At 42.1% G+C, this 25,480-nt stretch overlaps 1 protein-coding gene across 1 annotated transcript in view; it reads left to right on the top strand.

Annotated features, from left to right (window-relative positions):
* The first annotated feature begins 11,779 nt into the window (after positions 1–11,779).
* IL16 (interleukin 16) overlaps positions 11,780–25,480 on the top strand; it is an 87,117-nt gene continuing 73,416 nt past the window's right edge. The window contains exons 1-2 of the mRNA XM_065870923.1: positions 11,780–11,795; positions 15,829–16,241. Of these exons, the coding sequence (XP_065726995.1) occupies positions 15,930–16,241 (312 nt within the window). The 5' untranslated portion in view covers positions 11,780–11,795; positions 15,829–15,929. The remainder of the gene's footprint in view (positions 11,796–15,828; positions 16,242–25,480) is intronic.

The following is a 25,480-nucleotide window of genomic DNA, read 5'->3' as shown; positions in this document are numbered from 1 at the left end:
AGTCAGCTATGAGGTGATCTTTCCCTTTTCCTATCCTCACCTGTCCTTAAATCGATTAGAGGGGTTTAAGCAAGGGAAAGAATTGGAAAAAGTGGGAGGCACTCTGGGCTCATGTGCCTTCCCTCTTCTCACCCTCCAAAGGTGCTCAGAGTCAATTCCAGCCACACTGCAGTGGTCCGAGCACCTGGGGCGGCTGCTGACAGAGGGAGGAGACCCATGGCCTTGACTAAGCAATGTCTGGGCACACACTTCCCCTGCACTGAGCTCTTTGTCAAAAGCAAACAGTAGGGCTTCCCTGGTGGCGCAGTGGTTGAGAGTCCGCCTGCCGATGCAGGGGACACAGGTTCGTGCCCCGGTCCGGGAAGATCCCACATGCCGCAGAGCGGCTGGGCCCGTGAGCCACGGCCGCTGAGCCTGCGCGTCCGGAGCCTGTGCTCCGCGGCGGGAGAGACCACAACAGTGAGAGGCCCACGTACCGCAAAGAAAAAAAAAAAAAAGCAAACATTATAAGTGTGTGTGTGTGTGTGTGTGTGAGTGTTGTGAGAAATAGAAAATAATATTGAAAGAGATGATACATAATCTCTTACCAAAACCGAAACTCCAAACAATCGTACACACACACACACACACACACACACACACACACACACGTGTGTGCACACACACAATGGCAGCAGTTGGACCACAAAGTCCAACAGTTCTTTTAGGCCAAAGACTCTATGATGATTTGTACCTGTTATTTTGTTTTTCTTTGAATCTCCTCTCAGTTCGCCTTAGAGATCATTGGATATCAGTTTAATGCCCCTGCAGTTCCTTCCCCAGGAAGGGATTTTTGTTGTTTATCCAGGGGTATGTCTTGAGCATCTTTCTCAATGCAGGTCATTTAGCAAGTAGGTCATATTTTCAGTTTGTCTGTTTTAAATTTTCTTTTTTTGTCTTGATCTTTTCTCTTTTCTAGATTGTAATTAAGTGATGTATACAAATTTATTACCAATGTATGATATTGCCACTTTGCCCACAGAAGGGCACCTGGGACAGCCCTAGGTCTGGATAGGGGTGTGGTTTTAATTCAAAGAAGTGTTATCTAAAAATGGGATCTGAAGAGTGATGAAAATTTAATGTCACCTAGGGTTATAGAGAGCTGGTGAGGCATTAGGAAGTGACTGTGCCTTGGCCGGCAGGTTAGAGAAAGCCAGGGCTGCTCAGGAGGCTAAGAACTTAGCTGTGCAGTGGACGGAGTTCAGGAAAGGAGCAGAGCGAGAGCTGAAGAGGGTGGTCGGGGCAGACCCTGCTGATGGAAGAGCAGATATTTGGGCCGCAAAAGGAGGCTAACTCTAAGTTAAATCTCAATCACTGGCGGTTCTCAACAGGATTTTGAAGTAAATGATAAAAATAATTTTGAAAGAGATAATATATAATGTCCTCCAAACAACCATTTGCTCTGAACTGAGAGGTTGGAATCAGGAGGAAGTGAGAGGATTCCCAGCACCTGTAGGGAGAGGCATCAGGTACAGTGTCTTTCTTGGAATGGATGAAGAGGAAACATCTACGCTCAAACATCACTTTCAAAAATTCTTTATGGAGCCATCCATAATATAAAAATAGAACGTGAAACCTCTAATTCATTAAGGACAAGAAGGAGTGAATGGCTTGCCTGGAAATCAAGAAAAGGAGGCAGTAAGAAGCTACATAGGGCTTCCCTGGTGGCGCAGTGGTTCAGAGTCTGCCTGCCGATGCAGGAGACAAGAGTTCGAGCCCCGGTCCGGGAAGATCCCACATGCCGCGGAGCGGCTGGGCCCGTGAGCCATGGCCACTGGGCCTGCAAATCCGGAGCCTGTGCTCCGCAACGGGAGAGGCCACAACAGTGAGAGGCCCGCGTACCGCAAAGAAAAAAAAAAAAAGAAGCTACATAAAGAGAGCAAAACAAAGCATATCAGAAGGAAGACGTCTCAATTAAGATATGATATAAGGTTGTATATTAAATGTGTATAAGATATACAAAATATAGTATAAGATATAAGGTTATATATTAAAATAAGAAGTCTCCCAGATACAGCTTAAAAAAGGGAAATTAAAAAACCCAAAGAAACAAACTCTCCCTCCCACTTCTATTATATCCCACTTGTAAGGGACACGTTTAAAACTAAATCACGTGAAGTTAAAAATAGTGATGGGCAAGAACCATGCAAATGCAGATTAAAAGAAAGTGGGGTAGCAATGTTAATTCTGTCAGACAAAATAAAAACTGAGGCAACTGTTAAATAGATCAAGAAGTACTTTTTACAAAATGATAAAAAAGACACAATGGAGGTATGAATATCAGAGAACTTTATGCACCTAAGAAAGGCATTGAAATATGTAAAATAAAAATTTTTTGAAATATATTACAAATATGGTACCAGATTTCAATGCACATGACTCTAAGCTTTTTCAGATTAATTAGACAAAAATATAAATAGTTGATGACTTATAAGATTTAATATATACACATATTTTAATATCACATTTGAGTATATACATATTTGAAACTCCAAACAGAGGAAAATCATTCTTTTCAAATGTGCACTGAACATTTAGTTACAGCACATACTGGCTTACAAAATAAACCTCAATAAATTCCAACAAATAAAAAGTGTCCAGGGCACATCCTGTGGCCATGATGCAATTAAATTGGAATTTTCTAGTAAAAAAAATACAAGAACAACAAGGCTAAATCTTGGAAATTTAACCACAAGAAATTAACAATAGGAATAGCAGTCTTCTAAAAAACTGAGTTTAAATTGGAAATCAAAGCTGCAATTACAGGCCATTTCTAAAATAACAACAATTAGAGCATCACGTTTCAAAATTCATGGGTTGTGGCCAAAGGGGTATTCAGAAGAAAATGTCTAGCTTTTTATAATAATGGTGATTATGACAATGGTGGCTATAATAACTAGCCAACAAACTGTGCTAAGGGATTTACATCCAGTATTTCAATTTATTATCTATCACGAAGTTGCTGTGAGGCTGCTCCTACAATCATCCCCATTTTGCAGATAACAAAACTTGAGTCACAGAAAAATTAAGTAGATTTTCAAGTTCGGACACTTATTGGACTGGGATTTAAACTAAGACCTAGTTGGGATCCATGCCAGACCAGGTAATCACTGCATGATATGCTGTTATTTCTAAAATAGAAAGAATGGATTTGGGGGAGCTCAATATTAAACTCTAGAAGATGGAGAAAAGAATAAAACAAATATCAGAAAAACAGGAAGGAAAAAGGAATAAAACTTAAGCTGAAATAAATACGTTGGAAAGCAAACTGAAAAGAGTAGATGTTTTTACTAATTCTAAGAATGAGTCCTTTGAGAGGACCAATAGAATAGCTCTCTTCCATCAGGTAAATAAAAGCAGAGAGGAAGGAGGACCAGAGGACCAACTGAAATGTACGACACTGGCCATGAGAGACAAAACGTATGTATATAATAGTTTCAGATAAAAAAATTTAAATTGTGAATATGTAATGGACAACTCTATACTAATAAATTTGAAAATCTTGATGAAAGGGTCATTTTATGAACAAGATAAGTGATCAAAATTGACAAAGGAAAAGATTTTTGAAAAATTGAATAGACCAATAACCAAGGAAACAATGGAAAGTTTCAAAAGTGATGCCAGGACCAAAAGATTTTATGGAAAACTATTTCAAACTTTTACTGGATATATTTTAAATTAGTAAACTATTTCAGACCCAGGCCCTCGGCAGTGAAAACGCAGAGTCCTAACCGCTGGACCTCCAGGGAATTCCCCCAATTCCTTTTATAATAACCTAAGACAGCCCAAAGTGGGGTGATAGGCCATTTCTTTTTGTGAGCGTAGATACAGAGATCCTAAACTAAATGTTAGCAAACTAAATTCAGTTCTCTATGAAAACAGTTGCACACTAAGATCCAATAGGATCAAAATATTGGGGGCTCAGTCTTAATAATGTCAGTAATACGTTTCTTCACACTGAGAACTCAAAAGAACGATGCACAACATGGCCAAGGAGCTGAAAAAGCATTTAATAAGCAACACCGTTCTTGGAGAAAATACTTCCCAAATTAAAACTAGTAGAATATTTCCTTAATATAATAAAAAATAATTTTATCTCAATATAGCCATCAATATTCTACTTAACTAGAGAATTTCCATTAATATCTAGAAAAAGACATGGAACTCCTCTATTGTAGCCATTATTTACTAAAATTCTGGAAACTTTAGTCAGTAGACTTAGAAAATAAAATGAAATAAGTGGTATAAATATTTTAAAATGAAGCAAGCTTATTAATATTCAGAGATCACATGATTGGAAATGCAAGAGAAACTATTGAATAGTTTCTAGATAAGAGAGGTCTGTAAGGTTGCTGGTTATGAAATAAATACGTGAAAGCCATAACTTACATATAAGCAATAACCAATTAGAAAAAACACTTTACAAATGGTCCATTCAAAATAAAAACAAAAGTGCTGACAAATAAATATTACTAGAGATATTTAAAGCGTATATGAAGAAGAATATAAAAGTGGATTGAAGGTCTGAAAAGAAAAGCTGAACAAATATAAAAACAAAACAACAATTAAAAATATCGTCCTGATGGATAGACTTTCTCCCCAAATTCATCTGTAAATATGAGGCAGTCTCAATAAAAATTTCAACCAGATATTTTCAAATCTGAGAAAATTATTATAAAGTTAATCAGAACTACTAGTTAACAAAAATTAGCCATAAATTTCAATTTTATTCTTTGGAACAGAAACCTTTATTTTTCTGGTTATAATTGTGATACATGATTGTTGTCCAAAGAAATCAGGAATGGGAAATTATTAAGTAGAAAGGAAAAGCTCCTTGTAAATTCCATCTCCCAACATCTTCCTTCACCTTCCAGAAAAAATTATTAACAGTTGGGTTTTTATTCATACAAGTACACTTTTATAACCCAAACTAGTCGATACGTCTACTTTACGGTGTTTCTTACAATATACTGTGGACCTCTTTCCATAGCCGTATATTTTATTCTTGATATTGGTCACATAATGTTCCACTGCGTGAATGTTCCATAATATATTTAATAAAATCTCTCATTGATGTACATTTAGATTGTTCCTACTATTTTACTTTTTCTTTTTTAGTCCATCTGTGTGTCAGGCACTCAGCTGGGTCCTTTTCAGAGCTACCTGCTTTCGTTCCCACAGTGGTTAGCATTGTCATTGCCAGTTTATGGGTGATCAGCAAGTCATAAGAGAGTTCAACACTTGGCTTGAAGTTGCACAGGTAAGGGGCAGACCTGGCATACAAACTAAGGCCACCTCCAGAGTCCAAGCCCTTGGCCAGGACATTTGTGTACCTGCTTGTCACTCCTCCCAATTACAAGCATCCTTGGGGTAGCTCTGGGCAGCTGACTGCTTATTTCATGGTAACAACAATTTTTTAACCTTTTTCTGCAAACATTTTATTTATAGGTAGATAACATATGGTGGTTTTTTTAATTGAAGTAGAGTTGATTTCCAAAGCTGTGCCAATCTCTGCTGTACAGCAAAGTGACTCAGTTATACACATACAGACATTCTTTTTTTATATTCTTTTCCATTATGGTTTATCACAGGATATTGAATATAGTTCCGTGTGCTGTAAATTAGGACCTTGCTGTTCATTCATTCTAAATGTAAGAGTTTACATCTAGCAACCACAAACTCCCAGTCCATCCGTTTCCCTCACCCCCCACGTTGACAACCACAGGTCTGTTCTCTATGTCTGTGAGTCTGTTTCTGTTTTGTAGATAGGTTAATTTGTGCCATATTTTAGATTCCACATATAAGTGATATCATATGATATTTGTCTTTCTCTTTCTGACTTACTTCACTTAGTATGATAATCTCTAGTTGCATCCATGTTGCTGCAAATGGCATTATTTCATTCTTTCTTATGGCTGAGTAGTATTCCATTGTATATATGTACCACATCTTTATCCATTCATCTGTCGATGGACATTTAGGTTGTTTACATGTTTTGGCTATTGTGAAGAGTGCTGCCGTGAACATAGGGGTGCATGTATCTTTTTGAATTATAGTTTTGTCCTGGTATATTCCCAGTAGTGGGGTTGCTGGATCATATGGTAATTCTATTTTTAGTTTTCTGATGTACCTCCATAGTGTTTTCCATAGTGGCTGCACCAACTTACATTCCCACCAACAGTGTAGGAGGGTAACCTTTTCTCCACACCCTCTCCAGCATTTGTTATTTGTAGACTTTTTTAAAAAATTATTAATTAATTAATTTATTTTTGCTGTGTTGGGTCTTCGTTTCTGTGCAAGGGCTTTCTCTAGTTGTGGCAAGCGGTGGCCACCCTTCATCGTGGTGTGCGGGCCTCTCACTATCGCGGCCTCTCTAGTTGCGGAACACAGGTTCCAGACGCGCAGGCTCAGTAGTTGTGGCTCATGGGCCTAGTTGCTCCACGGCATGTGGGATCCTCCCCGACCAGGGCTCGAACCCATGTCCCCTGCATTAGCAGGCAGATTCTCAACCACTGCGCCACCAGGGAGGCCCTATTTGTAGACTTTTTAATGATGGCCATCCTCACCAGTGTGAAGTGGTACCTCATTGTAGTTTTGATTTGCATTTCTCTAATAATTAACGATGTTGAGCATCTTTTCATGTGCCTGTTGGCCATCTGTAGGCAACAACATTTGTTGAGTGTCTCCTATATGTGAAGCCCTCTTCCGAGCACTGGGATTTAATGAAGAATCCGCCTTAGCCAGTCCCTCCAGAGCCGTGGTGGGTGGATGTGCCTTTCTTGAATTTGTCTAGGTTCTTTTTGAGGTTAATTATATTTTCGGCCTTTTCCATCTTGGAGGGAATGCATGCTGAGGGGGAATAGTCCTGTCCATCTTCATCCTTTGTCTCAGAGGCCTGGGTTTTTGGGGGGCATCCTGGTGATCTGACTTGTGCCTGCACGTTGCTGGATTTGATCACCTTCCAGGGTGCTGAAAGTGCAGAGGCCCCTGTGAGGGCCTCCTCTTAGGATCTTACACACGCCTTTAGGATTTTCCCGAGGAGCAGATTCCAGAATGTCTTTCCAATGGCTCTGACTTGTCATCTACTCTCAGGTGCAACCCACTACGACTCCTTATCACTCTGATGTCAGTCGGTTACCTGGAATCCTTCCTTCTGTGGTACTAGAGGGGATGTTTTCCCTGGTGTTTAGTCATAGTGCTGCAGAGAAGTAGACCAATAGGAGGTAGATAGATACATGGATGGATAGATAGATAACAGATAGATGTAAGGAAGGAGATTTATTATGAGGGATTGGCTCATGTGCATACATAGGCTGAGAAGTCCTAAGATCTGCTCTCTGCAAGTTGGGGGCCCAGGAAAGTGGGTGGTGTAGTCCAGTCCAAACCCGAAGGCCTGAGAACAAGGGGAGCCAGTGGTGTAAGTCCTGGTCCGAGTCCAAAGGCCCAAGAACTTGGACCACCGATATCCAAGAGCAGGAGAAGATGGCTGTCCCAGTTTCAGCAGAAAGAGTGATTTTTCTCTTCCTGCACCTTCTTCTTCTAGTCAGACCCTCAAAAGATTGGATGACGCCCACCCACTTGGATGTGGGCAGATCTTCTTTACTCAGTCTATCGGTTCAAAGGCTAATCTCTCCTGGAGAACCCTGACAGACACATCCAGTAATACTGAAAACCCTTAGCCCAGTGGAGTTGACATATAAACTTAACCATCACGCCTGGGATCATTTCACCTTATATTTGTGTGGGAAAGGTCAACTGAAGGCAAAGGAACTTTTGAGATGTTCATCCACCATTCCTCCCTTCCTTCCTTCCTTCCTTCCTTCCTTCCTTCCTTCCTTCCTTCCTTCACTGGACATGCAAATGCCCCTACTCTGTGCTAAGCCCTGTCAAAGGTCTGCAGACATAAAAATAGTGAGATATGGTCAGTGCAGAGGAAGAAAGACCAAGGGTATAAAACTAACTTCAACACCACCGTCTCACTTTACCAGTTGGGAAAGAGGCTATGAGGTGCCATGCCATTTGTCTTGTCCTGTGACCGATGTATACAGACATACACACCACCAATCCCAGCGGCATGTCCCATGGAATCCTATTAAAGATACTCTTTTAGAAAGAGAAGGAGCCATAAATTTCCTCCCTTCATTTCTTATCTCTGAGTCACTCTTTAGCTGAAGACAAAAATTATCCCCTGGGCAAGAGTGACCAAACTTTAAAAATTGCCTTTGATATAGAACACTGTTGGAGAATTCAGAAATTTGAAACACATTTTATCGACTAGTTCCCCTTTCTCCATATGGCTATTTACCGTCTCAGAGTTCGCCAGTCAAGTGAGTATATTCTAACCAGATGGAAGTACCTTTCCTCCAGTGGGTTAGCTTTGCCCAAAAGAGAACAGGCACATAACAGTTTTTCTCAACAAGTGCTTTCCGAGGGAACAAAGGAAAATGAAGGAAGGAAAGAAGAAAAGAAAGGAGAGAAAGAAGGAGTTCACTGATCCTTCTCCTGCGCCCCCAATCTGGAAGTTTTTCAAGCCCCTTGAAAGGAAGAACCATCCATTTCTTTGCACTTCGTCTTTTTGCCTTTGGCTCTGCATTTTCAATACAGGTGACAGCTAAGCCAAGGTGGGTCTAAACATATATTGGGAACTGTGATGGTGAATTGGTTCGTATCCCTTCTGGCCACACAATCTCCTCATATGTGTGATGGGGAGACCCCTTCTGGCCTGAGCATTCTGTGGAAACTCTAACTAAAGAGAATGCTGTCATGGTTTTGGGGGGAAAGGCCGCTCCCAAGGACCTGGTTCCTGGGTGAAGTGGATCCTTTGGATTTTTCTGCTGGGAAGGGGAAGCAGCTGGTCCTTTCAGCTTAGCCATGTTGGAAACCTCAGCTGTGTATCCCTGGGAAGTCTCTGGAAGAAACCCACAAGACAGTCTCATGGAGGACCCACGGGGGGCAGAACACATCTGACAAGAGTTTGGCAAATGCTCTTGAAGCCCAGGGTAAAATCAGAGAGAGCTCATTAGCTTTGACCTGTTGAAGATGGCTGGAATCAGGAATGGCACGGGCTTGCCTCCCACTTGCTCTGCTGGCATTTGGTTCCATTAGGGACCAAGAGCTGGTTCCAATGTCCTGAGAGCAATTACCAAAGCTAAGCTGACACGGTGCTGTGTTTTCAATTATTCTCTCTCTCTCTCTCTCTCTCTCCTCTCTCTTTCTCTCTCTCTATGCCAGGCCTAGAGGCAACACAGTCTCCCACAGAAGTCCAATCCTGGCTTCTCCTCTACAATCCTTCTTTTTTACATTTTCCATAATAACAAGGCTCATTTTGAAAACCCTCTTTGCTCTGGACCGAAGGGTTAACCCCTCATCCCCTGTTCATTGCCCATCCCGCGGCTTCTGCCATCCCACATGACAGCCAAGGCCACAGAAGTTGTGGTTCTCTCTGGAAAAGCTTATTTTAAGAAACTGACAGCCCTCATCAGACACTCGTGCAATGGTCCCCTGGGATTAGCCCAGTTTCCACCAAGGAATATTATCCCTCTGCTCTCCTAAATCCTACATGCCGCCAACTTTTCCACCACTGAGTGAAGCGCACAGCCTTGTACCTGGTCCAGAAAGCCCCCAAATGTTTGTGCCCTGGAAAATGGCCAGTGAGTGAGCTCGCCTTTGCTGGGACAGCTATTGTGGGTTAGGAGAGGACATGGGGAAGAAAGGGAATTGGGTTTGCAGTCTAAGAATCCATGCAGACGGTAGCAATGCTTGGTGAAAAAAGAAGGCAACAGGCCTTTATACCAGAGCCAGGAACTGAAGGGGAAAAGAATTGGGGCCTTGACTGGGGGTGACTGGCACCTCTCCTAGGCTTGGGATGGGATAAAAGACAGTTTCAAAACCCCCTTGGCCCTTGAATGTCTGTAACTTATGCCAGTGGCATCAGAAAGAAGAACAATTGTGCCAGCAGGATTTTTTTTTTTTTTAAACATCTTTATTGGAGTATAATGGCTTTACAATGGTGTGTTAGTTTCTGCTTTATAACAAAGTGAATCAGCTATACATATACATATGTCCCCATATTTCTTCCCTCTTGCGTCTCCCTCCCTCCCACCCTCCTTATCCCACCCCTCTAGGTGGTCACAAAGCACAGAGCTGATCTCCCTGTGCCACACGGCTGCTTCCCACTAGCTATCTGTTTTACGTTTGGTAGTGTATATATGTCCATGCCACTCTCTCACTTTGTCACAGTTTACCCTTCCCCCTCCCCATATCTTCAAGTCCATTCTCTAGTAGGTCTGTGTCTTTATTCCCGTCTTACCCCTAGGTTCTTCATGACATTTTTTTTCCCCTTAGATTCCATATATATGTGTTAACATATGGTATTTGTTTTTCTTTTTCTGACTTACTTCATTCTGTATGACAGACTCTAGGTCCATCCACCTCACTACAAATAACTCAATTTCATTTCTTTTTATGGCTGAGTAATATTCCATTGTATATATGTGCCACATCTTCTTTAGTCATTCATCCGATGATGGACACTTAGGTTGCTTCCATGTCCTGGCTATTGTAAATAGAGCTGCAATGAACATTTTGATACATGACTCTTTTTGAATTATGGTTTTCTCAGGGTACATGCCCAGTAGTGGGATTGCTGGGTCATATGGTAGTTCTATTTTTAGTTTTTTAAGGAACCTCCATACTGTTTTCCATAGTGGCTGTATCAATTTACATTCCCACCAGCAGTGCAAGAGTGTTCCCTTTTCTCCACACCCTCTCCAGCATTTATTGTTTCTAGATTTTTTGATAATGGCCATTCTGACCGGTGTGAGATGATATCTCATTGTAATTTTGATTTGCATTTCTCTAATGATTAATGAAGTTGAGCATTCTTTCATGTGTTTGTTGGCAGTCTGTATATCTTCTTTGGAGAAATGTCTATTTAGGTCTTCTGCCCATTTTTGGATTGGGTTGTTTGTTTTTTTGTTATTGAGCTGCATGAGCTGCTTGTAAATTTTGGAGATTAATTCTTTGTCAGTTGCTTCATTTGCAAATATTTTCTCCCATTCTGAGGGTTGTCTTTTGGTTTTGTTTATGGTTTCCTTTGCTGTGCAAAAGCTTTGAAGTTTCATTAGGTCCCATTTGTTTATTTTTGTTTGTGTTTCTGTTTCTCTAGGAGGTGGGTCAAAAAGGATCTTGCTGTGATTTATGTCATAGAGTGTTCTGCCTACATTTTCCTCTAAGAGTTTGATAGTTTCTAGCCTTACATTTAGATCTTTAATCCATTTTGAGCTTATTTTTGTGTATGGTGTTAGGGAGTGTTCTAATCTCATACTTTTACATGTACCTGTCCAGTTTTCCCAGAACCACTTATTGAAGAGGCTGTGTTTTCTCCACTGTATATTCTTGCCTCCTTTATCAAAGATAAGGTGACCATATGTGCGTGGGTTTACCACTGGGCTTTCTATCCTGTTCCATTGATCTATATTTCTGTTTTTGTGCCAGTACCATACTGTCTTGATTACTGTAGGTTTGTAGTATAGTCTGAAGTCAGGGAGCCTGATTCCTCCAGCTCCATTTTTTGTTCTCAAGATTGCTTTGGCTATGTGGGGTCTTTTGTGTTTCCATACAAATTGTGAAATTTTTTGTTCTAGTTCTGTGAAAAATGCCAGTGGTAGTTTGATAGGGATTGCATTGAATCTGTAGATTGTTTTGGGTAGTAGAATCATTTTTCACAATGTTGATTTTTCCAATCCAAGAACATGGTATATCTCTCCATCTCTTTGTATCATGTTTAATTTCTTTCATCAGTGTCTTATAATTTTCTGCATACAGGTCTTTTGTCTCCTTAGGTAGATTTATTCCTAGATATTTTATTCTTTTTGTTGCAATGGTAGGTGGGAGTGTTTTTTTAATTTCATTTTCAGATTTTTCATCATTAGTGTATAGGAATGCCAGAGATTTCTGTGCATTAATTTTGTATCCTGCCAGTAGTATTTTTTTAAGCAAAAGAGAAGTTTTATTCGTTTGTCTAAGTGAATAGATAGTGTGGCTTCAGGCAAGGCTGAATCTAGGTGTTCATATGGCATTATCTAGGCTCGTCCTTCTCACTCTTTCTCTCTGTCCTCCTTCCTTTCTCTTTTTTTTCTTCCCCTGGGGATTCTGTACCTTCTGTGTTGGCTTCACTCTCAGGCAGCCCTGTCCATGTGGTGGCATCAGCAATTCTGGATTTATATCCCCTCTGTATAGCACCAGCAAAAGTCCAGAAGGATTTTAAACTTTGATTGTCTTTCAATATTTCAAATACCTAATGGACCAGTGCTGGCTGTGACCAACACACGCACACACACACACTTCCTTCTCCATGAGTCCCAGGTGAACTATGGGAAATCCTCATGAAGCTGAATGAAATACAAAGAAGTTTGGAAATATTAATCCCTACGGTGGTGCTGGTGTTGAGAGCTGCAAATTCTAGGATGTTGCATTGGCAGAATGCAAAGGAACGCCGGTGCTAGAGAATGGTGGCAGGAGGGAGAACATTTACAATTTGGATGTGAAAGGTGACATTCGGAAGTAAAGGCTAGTGATGAGAAGAAGGAAAAAAAATGTAAAAAGAACTACTCTAAAAGCTTGAATTCTCTGTATTCTTCAGCCAATAGATCTGAGCATTGATATTTAGGTTAATGAATCCTCTAGAAATGAAGCAGGTTTCGAGCAAGCAGACCATGCCCTCTGGACTTGGGTTCATGACTTCGGTAAAATGCAGAACTGATTAAAAATAAAAAAGAGTTTCAGTGGTTTTCGGGGAAGGAAGCAGACTCTGTGGGCTGTGGCTCAAAGAGGAGGTGAGCCTGAGAGCAGAAAGTACAGAGTGTAAAACGTTTGTTCAAGAAGATAGGAAGGACAGAAGAATGGTCCATTGTCAACATTGTGCCTGTTGATAACAGCATTGGGCTGTACACTTAAAATTCAGTTAAGATGGTAGATCTCATGTTAAGTGTTCTTATCATAATAAAGAAAAAGGAAAAAAAATATGAAGGGGATAAAAACGAGGCAGGTAACAAGAGGAAGATAGGGATTCAACACATAGTTTTTAAAAGACAGACAATTTGAGTATGTTTACATGCTGATGATAAAACCCAGAACAGAGGGAGAGAATGAGGTGAAAGAAAGATGCTAATAAATGGCTGTGTGGAGCCGTGATAAAGATGCAGGCTCCAGAGTCAGACTGCCTGTTTAAATTCCTGCTTTCACTGTGTTCTAGCTGTGTGATCTTGGGGAAGTGGCCTAACTTCTCTGTGTCTCAGTTATCTTTTCTTGTAAAATGAGGATATTGATGGAACCTACAGTAGATTTTGTGAGAACTAAATGGTAAAGCCATTAGAACAGTACATCATAAGCACTAAATAAGTGTTAGCAATTATAATTTTTATTGTTGTTAAGTCTAAAGAAGCTGAGTGGTATGCCGAAAACAGATGGGTGGGTTGACCTCAATAGGAGGGCAAATGTTTCACTACGAAGGGTATGGACAGGTATGTACGTACGGCAAATGGATTTGTATATTCGATCGTGGAAATTTGGGAGGGATTCCTATCTGAAAACGTCTGTGTTTCTATGAAGCAGAAGGTGACATTACCTGTTTATGATGAGGAGAGAGGTAAATCTAGTTTTGAAGACAGTGAAGTCTTGAAATAGTCATTATTGAGAATGGATCATCAACCTAACCATGGAAACACAGTACAGGTGTTGGCCAGAATGTTTCAATCTGCTCAGGAGTGGGGGTGTCCCCAGCAGGGCTCAGAAACCTGCAAGCAGCCATGGAACTTAGTAGCGGAGGATTGGATTCATCCGTGCTTGGGGTTTTGCTATTACAGTAAGTCCCCTACAAACAAATGAGTGCCATTCCGAGAACGCGGTCGTAAGTCCAATTTGTTCTTTAGGTCCAACAAAGTTAGCCTAGGTCCCCAACTAACACAATCGCCTATATAGTACTGTACTGTAATAGGTTTATCATACTTTTCCCACAAATACTACATAAAATACAAACAAAACATAAAGAAGACCTTTTTAATCTTATAGTACAGTACCTTGAAAAGCACAGTAGTACCAGCTACATCACCACTGCTTTTACACTTGCTTCCGGACATCCTGGGCTTGAGATAAAAATACTGTGCTCTCTACAGTACTGTACAGTAAAGTACACAAAAGCACAACCACTTGTAGAGGATGCACGCACGTGACAGTGTATGCCAGACACTTGAACTCACTTACGTGACTGGACAGGCGAACACATGTTCGCATCTTTGAGAGTTTGCAACTTGAAGGTGTGTATGTAGGGGACTTAGTGTGTTCCAGATGGAAGGACACAGAGTACAGGACTTTGGGATATTGGCCAGAGGGTGCTTGATGAAATGGAGCAACATTGAGTTAATTTATACTAAAGCATCAAGAAGAGTGTCTGATGTATAGAGCAGGCTCTCAAATAGTTATCCATTCATTCATTTTAATTCATTGCTATTGGCTGTGAGAGATGATTGGTGGATAAATTGATAAAATTCAAAGGCTAATACAGAAAGCAATAAAATGGTGCAACTGGGTATTGAAAAACACTGTCTTCTTTTAAAAAGAAGTTCTCTTTGGGGGGATTATATAATGTGAAAGGGCTCCTGCTTGATGAAATGCTGAAAGGCCTCTGCTTTTTCTTATTCAATACTAGTTGTGCACAAAGAGCAGTTCCCGTGGGCCAAGAGCATCCCACAGTTTGTTATTCTGGCAACAGGCTTGTTTTGTGGCTTGGGCCTGAGTCAGAACTTCTTTGGATGCAGCATCAGGGCCCCTTTCACCACCTGCCTCACGGAGACTGAATCCGTGGCAGGCCCCTCAAGGTGCAGTGGAGCTGAGCTGGGCTGGGCTGGGCTGAAAGTGATACCGTTGACCTGATGGGTGAAGCCAGACTTTGATCCATCAGCCCGTGAGAGTTTGATCCCATGGCAATAGGTGACAGAGCCAGAGACCCTCGGCCTGGCTGTGATACCGGCCAGGTGTGACCTTGGTCCCAGGAAAGGGCACACAGGTTTGCCAGACACCTGTTTTGTGCTAAGCCCTTTGGCACGAACTGTCCCTGATTCACCTTGTTTTACACTCAAAACAACACTGATGGGTCAGCATTTGGTAAGACTCCCAACCCTCCTAGTTTGTAGGCTCTTCATCTGAGAATTGAGCGCATAGACATCAGTGGTCTTCAGCCTGGGCTCTGTGAATTCTCAGGTTGCTGTGGAGAAGATACGGACGTTACCAGGGTTAGCAAAAAGGGACTGGGGGGGGGGCAGCTTAGTCTTCCCCTTTGCCCTGATCTGCTCTAGAGTCTGGAGTTCCCTGTACACTTTTGACTGAAGAACGGCTTTTACATTTAAAAATCTCACAGAGCACAGGTCTCTGTGATCTCTAAAATTCTTCCTGGGATCTGATCACTGCCTCTCCTGCAAATGCTCTATGTGGCTTTGCATTTGAGCCTCCTTCTCTGTGCCTTGGTGTCCCTGCGTGCAGAAGGAGGTTTGGATAAGAGAAGCTCTGGTCTCCGTGATCCTGGGAGTGGAGGGCGTGGTAAACACTTGGGCTCACTGAACCCCGTGTGGCCGGCACCCTGGAAGGGCCAGTGATACCGAAGGATGATCTCTCCGTCTGTCCTGTCTCACGGGCACCGCACCCGGCACTCGCGGCTCACTTGCAGGGCCCAGGTCTCTCTCCACTTGTCCACAACAAGTCACATTGCCTCTTCCCATTTTCTCTTTCCTCCAGGGACCCATGAAGTGGTGGCTAAACCCAGTTTGGTCGCCACCCGTCCACCGAGGGCCAGAGATCAGGAAAGGAAGAAGGGCAGCTTTACTTCCTCCCTCAGGATGGAGCCTCACAGCCATTCTGGAAAGAGCAGAAAATCCACAAAATTCTGGTCCATCTCCCGGTCCCTGATCCTGTGTAATGCCAAGACCAGTGACGATGGCTCAAGCCCCGATGAGAGATATCCTGATCCTTTTGAGATTTCCCTGGGCCAGGGCAAGGAGGGACTTTTCCTCTCATCTGTGCAGCTGGCAGACACGTCAGAGGCCGGGCCCGACAGCGTTCCTGATCTCGGGCTGTCCTCCGAGGCCGCTCAACTGCAGGCAGCTGGGAGTGATGGAGGCCAGAACTGTAGGAGGACGCTCTTCATGAAGGTACGCCCAGGATTTGTGGGGCTGGAGGAGCCTGCAGTTGCCTTCCGGTGCTGTGAATGCAAGTCTTCGCGTCTTGTTATTCCAAAGTCAGGAAGGCACAGAGGTCTCATTCTGAACAAGAGCAGGGAAGAAGTTGAGGCAGGGCCCACTGGAATGATGACAAGGAGCACAGCAGTGAATCAGGCTCAGTTGACCTTCCTGCTTGAGACATTCTTTGAGATATGTGTCAGCCCCAGGTAAACTGAGCCTGGGTCCCTGCTGGAAAATGCCAGGTGCAATACACTGGGAAGGGCTCATCTCCAGACAGACAGTATCCAGCACACCACAGGCAGCTCAGATCGAATCCAGTAGAGAACCTGATAGAAGCTGACTTATAGGGCCCGGACTGAGAAGGAGCTGGAAGGTCGAGCAGGGCAAGGAGTACAGCCTGAGTGAGTTTGCACTTGAATGCTGACCGAGAACGTTCCCCAGGTGCCCCTTGCCAGTTCCAACACAGGTGTGAGTGAGGGCTGGCAGGCAGAGCCGTAAGGGAAGGCGGAGAGGGAAAACTAAGTAGGGTTTGGAGACTTGCCAAAATACAGAATGTTTTCTCTTCTGTTAGACAGTATTTCAATTTTTGTTATTATAGCAAGGTGGAAATTGCAGGGTACTGTGAGATAGAGGCTGACTAAAGAATTTCACTCTCGAATTAGTCTCTATAAGTCCTATGCCCTCAGCCTTCCATCAAAGGCAGGATTTCTCAAGGGTCCAAACAGCCCTGAACCTTGGAGCCAGTGCGGCTCACTCAGGGATGGGCCAGCCCCGAGGGGCTTCTCCCACGCCTTACTGCCAAGACCCGCTGGGCACAGTCACGTGACTGTCAACAGCAAATAGGGAAGGTGTTCCGGTACCTTTGGAGGAGACGCAGGGCTTTTGCATCCTTCCTTGAGGAAGAAAATCATTGTTTAACACATGAATAGTAAACACCATCATGTAACATTATATAACAGGTTAGCAGGTCCGGCCCAATAATCTCCACACACAAGCAGCTACCTCAAGGGACCCATCCAGCCTAGGGTGCTCCGTCACCCACAAGGTGGCTTCTGTTGATGTGACCTGAGCTCACCCGATAGGGTAGAAGGAGGGAACAGCAGCTCAGTGGGTTTGGAGGAGCCTGGCCAGGCTCCTGGTTTGCCACCAATGATGTGACCAGTATACAATCCACCAACTGAGAGTCAAGTTTATTAATGACAATACCAATTTATCCAGGTCAGAGTTCACATAAATGAAATTTAAAAATCGTTTGGAGATTCCAGCGGACCCCAGAACGAACTTTTCACTTGCTTCTATTTAACTGAACAAGCATTTCCTGAGCACCTGTTACGCGCCAGGCACAATAGGGATCCAGCCCCTGCCTTCAAGGAACTTGTCTCAAGTGGAGGAAAAAAAAATACACTCCAACGGGGCTGTTGGAGGCTCAAAAGGAGGCGGCACATCTCTAGGGGTGGGTATCAGTACATTTAGTCAATGTTTACAGAGTACCGACCCGTGTCAGGCACTGTTCTAAGGAGTAAACCAGACTCAGTCCCTGCCCTTGGGCAGCTTTTCTTCTCGTGGGGGGATACAGGTGTTAACAACTTAGCATATGCTATAATATTAAAGAGTGAAGGGCTCTGAAGAAATATTAAGCAGGATAAAGGGATAGAGAGGAATGAGGAGGGGTCGCTGCCCTTTTTGAAAAGGTGATCACGAAGGCTCCTCTAAAGAAGTGACATGTGAGCCATGACCTGAACGAATGAAGCAGAGAAGGGAGTCGTATGAACATCGCGGGGGAAGAGCGTTCCGGGCGGAGGGAACAGCATGTGCGAAGACAGGAAGAGAAGAGTGTGCTTGTGGAATGCTGGAGGAGAATAGGGTGCACGGGCGGTTCAGGGAAGGGGAGAGCAGGGGAGGATGGAGTCGGGGTGCTAGCCAGGCACCATACGTGGAGTTTTACTCTCAGAAGGATGGGGAAGCCTTGGAAGACGGAGCAGGGGAGTGACCCGATCCTTTTAAGGAGCACTCTGGCTGCTGAGCCGAGAATGGAGCGTAGGGAGGCCGGTTAGCGGAGCTACGACAATAACCGAGGCCGGAAGTGACGTGGCTGGACTGAAAGGGTCATGGGGAAGGCACTGAGGATGCTCAGGGTAGGCATTTATTTTCAAGGCAAAGCCAACGGGATTTGTCGATGGAAGGATGGAGGGGGGCGAGAGGCAGCAAGTTTAACTGCAAGTTCTGACCTGACCTACCCCGGGGAAAGGAGGTGGCCTGTTCTAATATGGGAAATACTCAGGGCTGCAAAAATGATCGGGAAAAGGTGAGATGTTGCCAGAAGGACGCAGGATCTGACAAAGCAGGGGTGGGTGGAAGAGAATCCTAGGTGGAAGGAACTGTGTGAGCAACGATGTGGCGGCAGGAGGTTTAAAAAATGTTTTCACAGCTCTATCTCATTGTCTCCTTCCTGGGAGGAAGGAAGTCACAGCATTTGTATTTCCGAGGGCGAGGGTGGGCAGTATGGAACAGGGGCTGGCGGCGTGGGCTCATTAGTCTGACTGCTTGGCCTTGAGTCCAGCTTTCCCAGTTGTGTGATCCTGGACAATTCACTTTAACTTTTTCTTTTATATTGGAGTATAGTTGATTAACAGTGCTGTGATATTGATAGTCTCAGGTGTACAGCAAAGTGATTCAGTTATACGTATACATGTGTCTACTCTTTTTCAAATTCTTTTCCCATTTAAGTTGTTACGTAACATTGAGCAGAGTTCCCTGTGCTATACAGTAGGTCCTTGTTGGTCACTTTACCTTTTTGTGTGCCCATTTTCTCATCTATGAAATGGAGGATGTTAATAATGATATATGAGTTTTCTTAGGATAAAGTTATAAGTATTTACATAAGAAAATCCACAGTGCAGTGCACATAGTAATTGCTTAATAAATACTATTATTATTATTTCTGTTTTAGGATGGGGGTGCTGTCACTGAGTGATTAAGTAATTAATGAATTCGATAGCATATATTAAATGTGCCAGGCTGTGGGCAAGACTTGTAGCTTTGCAATGCTCATAGGCTAATGAGGAAGACAGGGATGAAACAGATGATTCCTGTTTCGGGGCGTGGCTACAGATCTGTAAGGGAAATCGTGGGGGTGCTGAGGAGGAATGTGCTGTTCTATTTGGGGAAGGGCATCCCGGAGGGGGTGAAAGCAGGATCTCCAAGTAGACAAGTCCAGATCCTAGCAGTGCGAACAGGCAGAGGGACAGGAAGAAGTCTCAGAGGCTGAAAAGTGGTTTGTTTGCTGAGATGGGGGGAGGAGTGATGTGCATTTGAGTCAAGTTCGAGGCAGGGATGAACTGGGAAGGCAGATAGGGGTATTGGCCAGCTCTGAACCCAAGATTGTTTTTTTCTTTTTAAGGAGCACAGGTGATCTTTAACTATCCATTAATGAGTTCTAAACAAGTAAATGTTTCAGTTGTCTGAGCAGGTCCTGTATCAAAAGTGCCAGGGCAGAAAGGCAAAGGTGACAGCTTGTCCCAATAGCCTTTTCTGGAGGAGCCTCTGTGTACTCAGTAACACCCCCCTCCCTGTCCCTTCTCGCAGGGACACTCTAGCCCCCGCCTGGCTCCTGCCCTGCACCCAGGCATGACTCAGTTGGCCCAGATGGACTCCTCAGCTTCCAGCAATGCCATGGTTACACTGATTTCAAAACAACATCTGGAAAGAGGCCCTGTGACATCAGCTTCTTCTCTAGAAACGCCTAATATGAAAATTAAAAAAGAGGAAGTTAGATAAACAGCCAACTGAAAAAAAAAAAAAAAGCCTTATTGGATGTGTTGTGTTTGGCACAATTAGGACTAAGTAAATCATCACCCAGGGATGTGTCAAAGCTGGGCAGGGGTGTGCGGAGTCTGGAGTAAGCATTTGGATCTGTGCTGTGCATTAAGGGACTGGCAGGGTCCTTTTTCAGGAGGAGCTTCCAGACCCCTGGGGAAGAATGTTCAAAGCCAGATTCCCCAACCTAATAAACAAAAACGCAATGTATCAGACCTAGACTTTTCAAAGGAGGGAATGCACAGACTCCTTGGCTACTCCAGACCCACTGACTTTTTCCAAATGGCAAGAGTATTTTTTTTTTTTTTTTTTTTTTTTTTTTTTTTTTTTTTTTTACATCTTTATTGGAGTATAATTGCTTTACAATGGGGTGTTCGTTTCTGCTTTATAATGAAGTGAATCAGTTATACATATACATATGTTCCCATCTCTCTTCCCTCTTGCGTCTCCCTCCCTCCCACCCTCCCTATCCCACCCCTCCAGGCGGTCACAAAGCACCGAGCTGATCTCCCTGTGCTATGCAGTTGCTTCCCACTAGCTATCTACCTTACGTTTGGTAGTGTATATATGTCCATGCCTCTCTCTCGCTTTGTCACAGCTTACCCTTCCCCTCCCCATATCCTAAAGTCCATTCTCTACTAGGTCTGTGTCTTTATTCCTGTCTTACCCCTAGGTTCTTCATGACATTTTTTTTTTCTTAAATTCCACATATATGTGTTAGCATATGGTATTTGTCTTTCTCTTTCTGACTTACTTCACTCTGTATGACGGACTCTAGGTCTATCCATCTCATTACAAATAGCTCAATTGCATTTCTTTTTATGGCTGAGTAATATTCCATTGTATATATGTGCCACATCTTCTTTATCCATTCATCTGATGATGGACACTTAGGTTGTTTCCATCTCCGGGCTATAGTAAATAGAGCTGCCATGAACATTTTGGTACGTGACTTTCTGAGTTATGGTTTTCTCAGGGTATATGCCCAGTAGTGGGATTGCTGGGTCATATGGTAGTTCTATTTGTAGTTTTTTTTTTTTTTTTTTTTTTTTTTTATGCGTTACGCGGGCCTCTCACTGTTGTGGCCTCTCCCGTTGCGGAGGACAGGCTCCGGACGCGCAGGCTCAGCGGCCATGGCCCACGGGCCCAGCCGCTCCGCGGCACGTGGGATCCTCCCAGACCGGGGCACGAACCCGCGTCCCCTGCATCGGCAGGCGGACTCTCAACCACTGCGCCACCAGGGAAGCCCCTATTTGTAGTTTTTTAAGGAACCTCCATACTGTTCTCCACAGTGGCTGTAACAATTTACATTCCCACCAACAGTGCAAGAGGGCTCCCTTTTCTCCACACCCTCTCCAGCATTTATTGTTTCTAGATTTTTTGATGATGGCCATTCTGACTGGTGGGAGATGATATCTCATTGTAGTCTTGATTTGCATTTCTCTAATGATTAATGAAGTTGAGCATTTTTTCATGTGTTTGTTGGCAGTCTGTATATCTTCTTTGGAGAAATGTCTATTTAGGTCTTCTGCCCATTTTTGGATTGGGTTGTTTGTTTTTTTGTTATTGAGCTGCATGAGCTGCTTGTAAATTTTGGAGATTAATTCTTTGTCAGTTGCTTTATTTACAAATATTTCCTCCCATTCTGAGGGCTGTCTTTTGGTCTTGTTTATTGTTTCCTTTGCTGTGCAAAAGCTTTGAAGTTTCATTAGGTCCCATTTGTTTATTTTTATTTTTATTTCCATTTCTCTAGGAGGTGGGTCAAAAAGGATCTTGCTGTGATTTATGTCATAGAGTGTTCTGCCTATGTTTTCCTCTAAGAGTTTGATAGTTTCTGGCTTTACATTTAGGTCTTTAATCCATTTTGAGCTTATTTTTGTGTATAGTGTTAGGGAGTGATCTAATCTCTTACTTTTACATGTACCTGTCCAGTTTTTCCTGCACCACTTATTGAAGAGGCTGTCCTTTTTCCACTGTACATTCCTGCCTCCTTTATCAAAGATAAGGTGACCATATGTGCGTGGGTTTATCTCTGGGGTTTCTATCCTGTTCCATTGATCTATCTTTCGGTTTTTGTGCCAGTACCATACTGTCTTGATTACTGTAGCTTTGTAGTACAGTCTGAAGTCAGGGAGCCTGATTCCTCCAGCTCAGTTTTTCGTTCTCAAGATGGCTTTGGCTATTCGGGGTCTTTTGTGTTTCCATACAAATTGTGAAATTTTTTGTTCTAGTTCTGTGAAAAATGCCAGTGGTAGTTTGATAGGGATTGCAGTGAATATGTAGATTGCTTTGGGTAGTAGAGTCATTTTCACAATGTTGATTTTTCTAATCCAAGAACATGGTATATCTCTCCATCTATTTGTATCATCTTTAATTTCTTTCATCAGTGTCTTATAATTTTCTACATACAGGTCTTTTGTCTCCTTAGGTAGGTTTATTCCTAGATATTTTATTCTTTTTGTTGCAATGGTAAATGGGAGTGTTTTCTTGATTTCACTTTCAGATTTTTCATCATTAGTGTATAGGAATGCCAGAGATTTCTGTGCATTAATTTTGTATCCTGCTACTTTACCAAATTCATTGATTAGCTCTAGTAGTTTTCTGGTAGCATCTTTAGGATTCTCTATGTATAGTATCATGACATCTGCAAACAGTGACAGCTTTACTTCTTCTTTTCCAATTTGGATTCCTTTTATTTCCTTTTCTTCTTTGATTGCTGTGGCTAAAACTTCCAAAACTATGTTGAATAAGAGTGGTGAGAGTGGGCAATCTTGTCTTGTTCCTGATCTTAGTGGAAATGCTTTCAGTTTTTCACCATTGAGGACGATGTTGGCTGGGGGTTTGTCATATATGGCCTTTGTTATGTTGAGGAAAGTTCCCTCTATGCCTACTTTCTGCAGGGTTTTTATCATAAATGGGTGTTGAATTTTGTCGAAAGCTTTCTCTGCATCTATTGAGATGATCATATGGTTTTTCTCCTTCAATTTGTTAATATGGTTTATCATATTGATTGACTTGTGTATATTGATGAATCCTTGCATTCCTGGAATAAACCGCACTTGATCATGGTGTATGATCCTTTTAATGTACTGTTGGATTCTGTTTGCTAGTATTTTGTTGAGGATTTTTGCATCTGTGTTCATCAGTGATATTGGCCTGTAGTTTTCTTTCTTTGTGACATCCTTGTCTGGTTTTGATATCAAGGTGATGGTGGCCTCGTAGAATGAGTTTGGGAGTGTTCCTCCCTCTGCTATATTTTGGAAGAGTTTGAGAAGGACAGGTGTTAGCTCCTCTCTAAATGTTTGATAGAATTCGCCTGTGAAGCCATCTGGTCCTGGGCTTTTGTTTGTTGGAAGATTTTTAATCACAGTTTCCATATCAGTGCTTGTGATTGGTCTGTTCATATTTTCTATTTCTTCCTGATTCAGTCTTGGCGGGTTGTGCATTTCTAAGAATTTGTCCATTTCTTCCAGGTTGTCCATTTTATTGGCATAGAGTTGCTTGTAGTAATCGCTCATGATCTTTTGTATTTCTGCAGTGTCAGTTGTTACTTCTCCTTTTTCATTTCTAATTCTATTGATTTGAGTCTTCTCCCTTTTTTCTTGAGGAGTCTGGCTAATGGTTTATCAATTTTGTTTATCTTCTCAAAGAACCATCTTTTAGTTTTATTGATCTTTGCTATCATTTCCTTCATTTCTTTTTCATTTATTTCTGATCTGATTTTTATGATTTCTTTTCTTCTGCTAACTTTGGGGGTTTTTTTGTTCTTCTTTCTCTAATTGCTTTGGGTGCAAGGTTAGGTTGTTTATTCGAGATGTTTCCTGTTTCTTAAGGTAGGATTGTATTGCTATAAACTTCCCTATTAGAATGGCTTTTGCTGCATCCCATAGATTTTGGGTTGTCGTGTCTCCATTGTCATTTGTTTCTAGGTATTTTTTAACTTCCTCTTTGATTTCTTCAGTGATCACTTCGTTATTAAGTAGTTTATTGTTTGGCCTCCATGTGTTTGTATTTTTTACAGATCTTTTCCTGTAATTGATATCTACTCTCATAGCGTTGTGGTCAGAAAAGGTACTTGAAACAATTTCAATTTTCTTAAATTTACCAAGGCTTGACTTGTGACCCAAGATATGATCTATCCTGGAGAATGTTCCATGAGCACTTGAGAAAAATGTGTATTCTGTTGTTTTTAGATGGAATGTCCCATAAAAGTCAATTAAGTCCATCTTGTTTAATGTATCATTTAAAGCTTGTGTTTCCTTATTTATTTTCATTTTGGATGATCTGTCCATTGGTGAAAGTGGGGTGTTAAAGTCCCCTACTATGAATGTGTTACTGTCGATTTCCCCTTTTATGGCTGTTAGTAGTTGCCTTATGTATCGAGGTGCTCCTATGTTGGGTGCATAAATATTTACAATTGTTATATCTTCTTGGATCAATCCCTTGATCATTGTGTAGTGTCCTTCTTTGTCTCTTCTAATAGTCTTTATTTTAAAGTCTCTTTTGTCTGATATGAGAATTGCTACTCCTTTCTTTTGGTTTCCATTTGCATGAAATATCTTTTTCCATCCCCTTACTTTCAGTCTGTATGTGTCTCTAGGTCTGAAGTGGGTCTCTTGTAGACAGCAAATATATGGGTCTTGTTTTTGTATCCATTCAGCCAATCTGTGTCTTTTGGTGGGAGCATTTAGTCCATTTACATTTAAGGTAATTATCGATATGTATGTTCCTATTCCCATTTTCTTAATTGTTTTGGGTTTGTCTTTTCCTTCTCTTGTGCTTCTTGCCTAGAGAAGTTCCTTTAGCAGTTGTTGTAAAGCTGGTTTGGTGGTGCTGAACTCTCTCAGCTTTTGCTTGTCTGTAAAGTTTTTAATTTCTCCATCAAATCTGAATGAGATCCTTGCTGGGTAGAGTAATCTTGGTTGCATGTTTTTCTCCTTCATCACTTTAAATATGTCCTGCCAGTGCCTTCTGGGTTGCAGAGTTTCTGCTGAAAGATCAGCTGTTAACCTTATGGGGATTCCCTTGTGTGTTATTTGTTGTTTTTCCCTTGCTGTTTTTAATATGTTTTCTTTGTATTTAATTTTTGACAGTTTGAGTAATATGTGTCTTGATGTATTTCTCCTTGGATTTATCCTGTATGGGACTCTCTGTGCTTCCTGGACTTGATTAACTATTTCCTTTCCCATATTAGGGAAGTTTTCAACTATAATCTCTTCAAATATCTTCTCAGTCCCTTTCTTTTTCTCTTCTTCTGGAACCCCTATAATTCGAATGTTGGTGCATTTAATGTTGTCCCAGAAGTCTCTGAGACTGTCCTCAGTTCTTTTCATTTCTTTTTCTTTATTCTGCTCTGCAGTAGTTATTTCTACTGTTTTATCTTCCAGGTCACT

Source organism: Phocoena phocoena, chromosome 2, assembly GCF_963924675.1.
Source record: "Phocoena phocoena chromosome 2, mPhoPho1.1, whole genome shotgun sequence".
Lineage (NCBI taxonomy): Eukaryota > Metazoa > Chordata > Mammalia > Artiodactyla > Phocoenidae > Phocoena > Phocoena phocoena.
Note: the sequence above shows the minus strand (reverse complement) of the source record. Positions and strands in the feature narration are given on the sequence as shown.